The sequence below is a fragment of the Lepidochelys kempii genome, chromosome 15 (genome assembly GCF_965140285.1).
Source record: "Lepidochelys kempii isolate rLepKem1 chromosome 15, rLepKem1.hap1, whole genome shotgun sequence".
Classification (NCBI taxonomy): Eukaryota; Metazoa; Chordata; order Testudines; family Cheloniidae; genus Lepidochelys; species Lepidochelys kempii.
In genome coordinates, this window is record NC_136394.1 from 403,123 (window position 1) to 412,801 (window position 9,679).

At 55.5% G+C, this 9,679-nt stretch overlaps 1 protein-coding gene across 1 annotated transcript; it reads right to left on the minus strand.

The window, feature by feature from the left end:
• Window positions 1-869: 869 nt before the first annotated feature.
• Window positions 870-9,469, minus strand: SLC35E4 (solute carrier family 35 member E4). Its single transcript, XM_073312930.2, has 2 exons — window positions 8,170-9,469; window positions 870-2,113 (listed from the first exon to the last, which is right to left on the minus strand). The coding sequence occupies exons 1-2, from the start codon at window positions 8,906-8,908 to the stop codon at window positions 1,680-1,682; spliced, it is 1,173 nt and encodes a 390-aa protein (XP_073169031.1). The 5' UTR covers window positions 8,909-9,469; the 3' UTR covers window positions 870-1,679.
• Between the last annotated feature and the right edge of the window lie 210 nt (window positions 9,470-9,679).

Here is a 9,679-nt window from a genome sequence, read left to right on the forward strand (position 1 = left end):
TCCATGTCTAGTTGGCAGCCGGTATCAAGTGGAGTGCCCCAAGGGTCGGTCTTGGGGCCGGTTTTATTCAATATCTTCATAAATGATCTGGAGGATGGTGTGGATTGCACTCTCAGCAAATTTGCGGATGATACTAAACTGGGAGGAGTGGTAGATACGCTGGAGGGGAGGGATAGGATACAGAAGGACCTAGACCAATTGGAAGATTGGGCCAAAAGGAATCTGATGAGGTTCAATAAGGATAAGTGCAGGGTCCTGCACTTAGGACGGAAGAACCCAATGCACAGCTACAGACTAGGGACCGAATGGCTAGGCAGCAGTTCTGCAGAAAAGGACCTAGGGGTGACAGTGGACGAGAAGCTGGATATGAGACAGCAGTGTGCCCTTGTTGCCAAGAAGGCCAATGGCATTTTGGGATGTATAAGTAGGGGCATAGCGAGCAGATCGAGGGACGTGATCGTTCCCCTCTATTCGACATTGGTGAGGCCTCATCTGGAGTACTGTGTGCAGTTTTGGGCCCCACACTTCAAGAAGGATGTGGATAAATTGGAGAGAGTCCAGCGAAGGGCAACAAAAATGATTAGGGGTCTGGAACACATGAGTTATGAGGAGAGGCTGAGGGAGCTGGGATTGTTTAGCCTGCAGAAGAGAAGAATGAGGGGGGATTTGATAGCTGCTTTCAACTACCTGAAAGGGGGTTCCAAAGAGGATGGCTCTAGACTGTTCTCAATGGTAGCAGATGACAGAACGAGGAGTAATGGTCTCAAGTTGCAGTGGGGGAGGTTTAGATTGGATATTAGGAAAAACTTTTTCACTAAGAGGGTGGTGAAACACTGGAATGCGTTACCTAGGGAGGTGGTAGAATCTCCTTCCTTAGAGGTTTTTAAGGTCAGGCTTGACAAAGCCCTGGCTGGGATGATTTAACTGGGAATTGGTCCTGCTTCGAGCAGGGGGTTGGACTAGATGACCTTCTGGGGTCCCTTCCAACCCTGATATTCTATGATTCTATGATTCTATGATGCTGGCACCAACCCTGCCTGCTGGCTCGTAGCAATAGAACGGACACTCACCCCCAACCCAGGGCACTAGGCCGCTGCGACTTCCCTTGAGACAGTCTGTGGCTGTGCTCATCCGAGGGCTCCCCACAGACGGGGGGCCTAGGAAGCTGAACGTGGGGTATCTCCAAACCAAGGCTGCTCCAAGGAGCTACTCTGGCCATAAGGGAGAACTGACAGACACTGGAAGGGGACTGAGCTATTCCATCCAATACAAGGTATACACTCACAAGCACACTGACATATACATCCTGATGCACATACCTCTAACACCTTCCCTCATCCATGCAGTCCCTGCCCCAACATACACCATCCAACAGAGGACAATCGTGATACACAAACACACACACACACAAAGATCTGATCTACACCATCCAACAGAGATCAGGAGTGAGAGCACGAATACACACTCTCAGAGGAGGAAGTCTGACATTTCCATCAGTAGAAAACCAGAGTACGTACACACACACACACACACACACTGGGTCTGATACACATCATCCAGCGGAGGACAAGAGTGTGCACGCACACAAACGCACGCACGTGCGCACACAAACACACACGCTCACACAGAGCACTGCAGTCTGTACAGTTCAAGGCTTGCACTGTGCCCTAGCACAGGACTCATTCTGGTTTCACCTGGCCCCGGCCCAGAGCCAGCCTGGAACTCCAGTAGCCAGCGATGAGGTCACAGTTGTGGTACAGGAACATCCCCGAGAGGGTGAGGCCGATGCCTGCGTAGCTGAGCCCGCTCAGGTGGCTACCGAAGAGGAGGTGCGACAGCACCAGGTTTCCCACCACATTGAAGTTGCCCAGGACGTGGATGGTGAGGGCGGAGGTCAGCGAGATGACACAGAAGCTGGCCAGGTTATAGAGGACAGAGCCCAGGCAGCTGAGTAGGACACAGGCCCAGAGGGCACTGCCGTAGTGCAGCATGCCCTCCCAGGCTGCCCCCACCTCCAGCACCAGAGCCGCCGTGAAGAGGATGCAGAAGCTGGGCACCGATGTCAGGCAGAGCAAGATGACAGAGTCCAGCTTCTTGTCCTGCAGCAGGGTACCTGGAAGCAAGACAGACAGGTGACACCTGGGCAGTGCATGCAGCAGGGGCAGTGAGGGTAGGGTTGCCAGGTGTCTGGCTTTCGATCGGAATGCCTGGTCGAAAAGGGACCCTGACGTCTCCAGTCAGCACTGCCGACCGGGCTGTTAAAAGTCCGGTCAGCGGTGCTGCGGGTCTAAGGCAGGATAGTCCCTATCTGTCCTGGCACCGCACTGTGCCCAGGAAGCAGCCAGCAGGTCTGGCTCCTAGGCGGGAGGGCCAGGAGGCTCCACACGCTGCTCCCGCTCCAAGCACCGGCTCCACACTCCCACTGGCTGGGAACCATGGCCAATGGGAGCTGAAGGGGTGGTGCCTGCGTGCGAGATCAGTGCACAGAGCCTCCTGGCCCCCCCCGCCTAGGAGCCGGACCTGCTGGCCACTTCCAGGGTGCAGCGCGGCGCCAGGACAGGTAGGGAGCCTGCCTTAGCCCCGCTGCACCACTGACCGGGAGCCGCCCAAGGTAAGCCCCCACCCCAACCCGGAGCCCCAACCCCCTGCCCCAGCCCTGAGCCTCCCACAAACCTGGAGCCCCCTCCTGCATCCCAAACCCCTCATTCCCGGCCCCACCCCAAGCCTGCATCCCCAGCGGGAGCCCCCGCAGCCCAATCTCCTGCCCCATACCAGTGAAAGTGAATGAGGGTGAGGGAGAGCAAGCCACCAAGGGAGAGGGAATGTAGTGAGCGGGGGTGGGGCCTTGGGGAAGGGGTGGGGCATAGGGTGGGGCTAGGGTGTTCAGTTTTGTGCAATTCAAAATTTGGCAACCCTAAGTGAGGGGGTGAGTGAGGGACCCCACCGCCAGGGCAGAAGGAGCCTGGCAGAGGAGACTGCCCCAGGAGCAGGCAGCCCCTGGCCTTCAGGCCCGTCCCAGTGGGGTGATCTGACTATAGAACACAAGCAATGGAGACTTTGTACCAGTTCAGATCTATATCAGGACCTACATCCCTCCCTGCCCACGGCACCCCACAGACACTTCGCACACAGTCAGACCCACACCCATAGATCACACACACATTCATCTCATAATGCATCACACAGACACACAATCGACAACCCATGCATGACACTACTCACATCACACTACACACGCACAGCTAGCTACACCCATACATCCACTTGCACAGATACGCATGCATTCCTATCAGCTCACACTGCAATTCACATCAAACACACTCACAACACAATCACATACACTAGCCTCAGGCCCCTACTCACATGGCTGAATGCACACACGCACAAAGGCACAAACATGTATAACGCCAACAGACCCCAGTCCACGGGCAGGATCGAACCAGGGACCTCTGGAGCTTAGTGCATGAGCCTCTACAGCAGGGGTGGGCAAACTTTTTGGCCTGAGAACCACATCGGGGTGGGAAAATTGCATGCAGGGTCATGAACATAGGGCTGGGGCAGGGGGTTGGGATGCAGGAGGGGTGCAGGGTGCAACAGGAGGCTCAGGGCAGGGTGTTGGGGTGCAGGACAGCTGCAGGGTGTACAAAGAAGCCCAGGGTAGGGGGCTGGGGTGCAGGCAGGGGGCTGGGGTGCAGGCAGGGGGCTCAGGGCAGGGAGTTGGGGTGTAAGGTGCAGGAGGGGTTCAGGCTCCGGCCCAGCACCGCTTACCTAGATAATCTCCGGGGCGTCAGCGGCATGCACCAGGACCCTGGCCCTGGCCCTGCTGGTTCCCCATTCCCGGCCAATGGGAACTTCGGAGGAGGTACCCACAGGCAAGATCAGCATGCGGAGCCCTCTGCCCCCGCTCCCCCAGGGGCCGCAGGGACATGGTGCCGGCCACTTCCCAGAGCGGCGCTGGGCTCGTGGCACCATGGGGGTGGCAGTCCTGTGGGCCAGATCCAAAGCCCTGAGGGGCTGGATCCAGCCCGTGGGACATAGTTTGCCCACTCCTGCTCTACAGCATGAGCTAAAAGCCAACTGGCTGGGGTTGGGGCAGAAAAAGCCAAAAGCCAACTGACTGTTAGCTCAGGCTGGAGAGCAGACTCATTTAACTCTCTCTCTCTAAGTGGTCTCAGTGCCACTAGATGGGACAGAGCACCACACCCAGAAAGTGTGTGGGTTACACATGTGCACACACATAGAGCAGGCCCAGCTGGATCACACACACACACACACACGTTCAAGGGCTCAGGAACCACAACTGGGGTCAGATTTCCAAGCCTGCTCAGTTCCCAACAGCCCTGCTGGGGTCATGGCCAGACGGGCTGAAATTTTTGGAAACACAGGCTCATGCTGTCCGGCCACAACCCACAACATTCAATCCACCCACATCCCCTTGTTGAGTCAACACCCCAACTGCCTGTGCCAATGGTGGTTAACCACCATCTGTGTACCTCTACCCCATCCCCAGTGCTGCCCTTGGGGGAGCCGTTCTGTCCTGGGGAGACCAGCCAGGGAAGAGGGGGCTGCAGCAAGAGAGACCTGGGCTCTCCTACTCTCAGTCAGTGGTGAAGGGGGTTAAGGAGCATCAAAGGGTTGAGGCAACGGGAACATGGAAATGACGGTCAGTCCAGTGAGTCAGCCCGTCCATGCCTCTGCTGCCTGAGATAACAATGTAAATATAGAAACTGAATGGAGAGGGCAGGGAGGGGAGCAGAAGGTCTCAGGAGATTTCAAAGCCAGGAAAATTGGGAGGTCTCTGGGGGCATTGGGAGCCCTCTCATGGGGGAATAGAAGATGTGGGGCAATTGGGAGGCCTCTGGGAGGGAGGGGAAGATCCTGGGGAGGGATCAAGGCGGGGAAGCCCTTGCCGGGGGGGATGCAATCTCTCTGGGAGTGGGGAGGGTTTGACACAGAATGGTATCAGGGGATGCTCACTCTTCACTAGGCTCTCCCCTGCCCCCCTGGCTCCCCCAGGCGCTTTGAGTGAATAATCTGTAAAAGCCCTCCTGATTTTCCAACTATGTCCACAGAGTGGGATTCCAAAGCATTTGGCAGAATTCCCCCTGTTCCCCAGCACCTGGAACAGTGCAGCTCGCCCTGTTCTGCTGCGACATGCCCTCGGGAGCACTAGGTCCAGTGTCTGCTCACACTGACACAGCACGCTCAGCAACGCAGCTGGAATCGCAGTCACTGTCCCAACCTGAAACAGACACCTGCTGCCCCTGGAGCCAGAGCCCTTCATGGGGCCCCAATTCTTCACCGCTTTCCTTGGGGAGTTACCTGTGTCCTGAGCCCAGCTGTCAAGGCTGATTCCCCACTCTGGCACCTTGAGTGCAAAAGGTGGGGCCCGTATGGATTCTAAAAATTAATACTGGCCACTCCAGGCTGGTATTAAACTTCCAAGGTTGCAGTTTTTCTCTGACCTTGGATGGGTAGATGCTGCCACCACCCAAGTGCAAAAAATGTCCCCCTGCTTTTGAGAACCCAGGAAGAACACTTGGGAATTCCTTCCTGTGGGGTACCCTCAAGCCCTTTCATCCCCCCTCCAGGGAAGAGCTGAGAAAGAAAACAAAGGAAATCAGCTGTTGCCACCAGCTAACTAAACATGTGTACAAACCTCTTAGGACACACAAAAAAACCCCAATCCTGTTCTTAAAAAAGGTAAATTTTATTAAAAACAAAAAAGAAAATACATCTGGAATTTAGGCTTTTGCTAGATTTTAAAAACCCACTTACAAAAATTAAACATCAAGAATAACCTTCTTGAGGTCCAGCTTAATGGTTACAAGCAAAACAAAAGCATTTGGGGGTTAGCACAGAGGAGTCCACAAGCCAATAAGAAATAAAATAAATAAGCCTAATCGCATCTTCCTAGACATTCCTTGATTTACTTACATATCTGTGGGTTCCAAATAAGTAGTCTCTAGGTATGATCTGAGGGCTTTCATACCTGGCTTAAAGCTTCCTACTAAGCAGAGTTCAGCCCATTCCTGCTCTGTTTCTCCTCTCTCCGGAGATCAACAACAGACAAAGGGGAAGTTTTTTCCCAATTTTAAAAAGTTCTAGCCCTCCCATTGGCTCTTTTGGTCAGGTGCCAACTCCCTTCTTTTTACCTATGGGCTTTTTTTAACCCTTTACAGGTAAAGCAAGTAGAGAACAGCTACTAACAGGGATTTTATAGCTAACTGGCTGGCTGGGTGTCCATAAAAGGGAACTGCCCCCACCCCCTTCATTTATCACACCAGCGAATCGGGTAAGGGGAACAGTGGGAACAAAAGAGAAAAATGGGAGGAGAAGCGACAGTGAGCTAAAAGAGAGAGGGGAGAAGGGGGCACCCCTTAAAGCGAGCACTGTCCTGGGGGCATGCCTGGGATAAAACACACACAGTCCCCTGCAAGTAACAGAACCTGGGACCTTTTCCCCAGCATCTCAGTAACTGTGATGATCTCCCTTGCCCCACAGCCAAAATCAAGGGATGAGTGGTTGGTAAATTGCAGCTCCCCCTTGCAAACCAGTCAGGGTGTGGGGTTTGTTGACTAAAACCACCAAGGCCACATTGCTTAATATTTGGGATGTGAGCTCTCACTTCTGATTGCAAATCCTTTGGGGGCAGGGCCTGTTTCTGTGTTGTGTCTGTACAGCACCTGGCACAATGGGGCCCTGGGCCATGACTGGGCCTTAAAGGTGAAGTGGGATGATGTTTCATAAAAACTAATAGTTTTAAGAACCCAAATCCTACACGCAATGGTAATAGAGATAATGAATGATAACTGGGGTGCAGCTCATTAGCCAGGGGGTTGGTTGGGGTGCTAGGAGCTTTTGGCAGCTCTGATTTTCTCTCTGGAGTTAGGGCTGTGAAAGGGGGTCCATGTAGAACCCCACCCTGCAATCCACTCAAACAGCAGCAGGGCTTCCCTTTGGGGACTCGGGGAGCAGGATGTAACCTTGGAGCTCAGAGCCATGCTTTAACCACTAGGCCACACGCCAGGACATGTCTGGGCTCGTGTGTGACTAAACTGTTGTCCTGATAAGAGCGGGAACACACCCTAAAGGGCAGGCTGGGGCTGGAGCGAGATGGAAACGTTCCCTTTGGAACTGACGAACAAACAGTGGCATCTGCCCCCTGCTTGCTGCCAAGGACATTTCGGCCCAAGAGGCCCGGGGGAGGATGGTTCATGATGGGCTGTTTGTGCTCTCACACCGCCTCTTGAGGCAGCAGGGCCAGCAGCTTCCCTTCAAAGGTAGTGGGAAGGAAAGGCCTGTCTCAGGTGATCAGCAATGGGCTGCAGAGTCCTTTGCTGCAGGTTACAAGTTCAAGCCCAGCCCTGGCTGACACCATCTGCCTGCTGTTGGATGAGAGGAGTTTGGGGGGGAGGGGGAGAGTCTCATGGCAGCCCCTGGTGGAAAGGAATCCATGATGCAGTCAGCCCTTTGTTGTCCAAGAGGCTGAGGACTGAGTGGGGTGGGGAGCTGAGGAAATTCCCCCAGTTGTGGGGGGGATGTTGGCAGGGGACAGTGGGGGGCGGGAGAGAGCTGGGCACTGCACCAATGCTGCACACTATGTGGGATTTCAGTCTCCAGCACTAAATCCCCTTTTACACTAACTAGCACCCAAAGGGACCCCTGTGGCAACCAGAAGAAGGGTACGGCCATGCTCATTATTATTCATATTACCGTAGCGCCCAGGAACCCCCTGCATGGCCTGGCACTCCACTGTGCTAGGCGCTGCACATTGTTGATTGGGCATATTACAGTAGTACCCAGGAGCCCTCATTGAGCCAGGTGCTGCACAGACACAGACCAGAAAGATGGTCCCATTAGCATCATTAATGCCATTTCAGTAGCACTTTTCCTCCAGGAGGATCCCAGAATCACTTACAGATGCTGATACACCAGCCACCTCTGTGCTAAAGCACAGCCACTGCCAGCAGCACTACGCAGCCTTCTAGGACAGGAAGTGCTCCATCTGGCTGAATTTAGGTGACTGGAGGTAATTCCCGGAGCTGGAATTTGGCCAGGATGCTGGGGCTTGAAGATCCCCCAGCCAGAGTACAATGACCAGAGGAGGTGGAACCCTGGCCCCAGGATGACTAGGAGGAATGGGGTGAGATGTGGGGGGTCACTTACTTTGCTGTAAGGACTTTAATCCACGGAGGAAGGTAGCAGCGAAGAGGAAGCAGCAGCCAGCCTGGTCGAAGTGCACCTCCCCGATGATGCTGAAGGAGGCGCCCAAGCAGATGGGCCCCATGGCGACGTACTGCAGCAGGTGGTGGTGCTGGCCCAGCAGCACCTTGGACAGCGTCAGGGTGAAGAGGGGCGTGGTGGTGTACACCATCTGGGCAAAGTCCAGCTGCACGTAGTTGAGGCCCAGGTTCCCGAAGGCCACGCTGGCGCAGAAGGTCAAGCTCAGCAGGTAGACTCTGGCCTTAGTGCTGGTGCCCAGGGCCGCGCCCCCCTCCCCGCGTGCCCGCAGTCTGGCCAGTGGGTAGCCCACCAGCACAGCCGTGAGCATGTGCAGGGATGACAGCAGCACGGGGTACCGGAAATTGTGGATGGCAAAGATCCACTTGTTGAGGCTGGACATGGTGGTGCCAGTGGCCAGCCAGACAAACACGGTGAGCAGGAGTGGCAGAGCATGCACAGGTGGCCCAGGGTCTGGCTTCCAGGGGTGACGTGCCCAGCCTCCATCAGGAGAGTTCAACCCTGCTTCGTCTCTGCGGCAGGAGGACAGACACATTTTGGAGGGCGGCTCAGCTCCTGGCCCAGCATGAGGAGAGGCTGGTCCCTTCCCAACGAGCCTGGGGGCTTGATGCTGGGGGTGCAGAGAAGAGAGGCAAGCTCCTTGGGGTTCTACCCCAGTACCCATGGGTGCAGCAAGATCTTGCCTTTCAGCACTCTCCCACTGTACAGCCCATGATGCTCTACCAAATGCCCCAGCTGGCCGCAGTGAGTGGTAGTTTTGTAGCTACTCCTCCTGTTTCCTGCCTTGGGGTACCAGCCCATTCACTCCCGGTGACTCATCGGTTGGTTGAGTGTCCAGCTCTGCAACCTGAGCATCCCGACGCTGCCCGTAGGATTCCCTGGGGGAGCAGAGCTGGGGTTGGAAGATCGCAGAGAGGCAGAGCTGGAAAAAACCTGATTACTGTTGGAAACAAGCTGCAATGGCAGATCGAGGCTCCACGGTCACGCCCGGCTGCGAGTCATCATCCCTGCCCTGGAGCTGGTTAAGCGAGTAGAGATGCTGCAAGCCCTCTGCAGCAGGAAGCGCCTGCCTTCACTCTCGCCTGCCAGGCTGCGGCTGCAAGGTGCCAAGGCCATGTGCAAACCGATCCCAGCTGGTGCCCAGGAGCAAGCAGAAAGTGTGTGTGTGGGGGGGGGGGGAGTTGTGCAATGCTCCTCCCCACCAGGGCCGCGGGGCGGGTTGGGGGGGCTTGCAACAACAACAGTCATCTGTGCGTGCACGCGAGTCGGTAAGGTGAACACGGTCAGACAGCTGGGGCCCTGCCCAGGCCTGCTCAGAGCCAGTCGCCAGCTGCTTCCCACCGCCACAGGGAGGGAGGCGAAGGGGGCACACAGATTGTAACCAAAAAAACAATGTCCTAAACATCAGTGGTCTCCATGGAAACGCAGGAGCTGT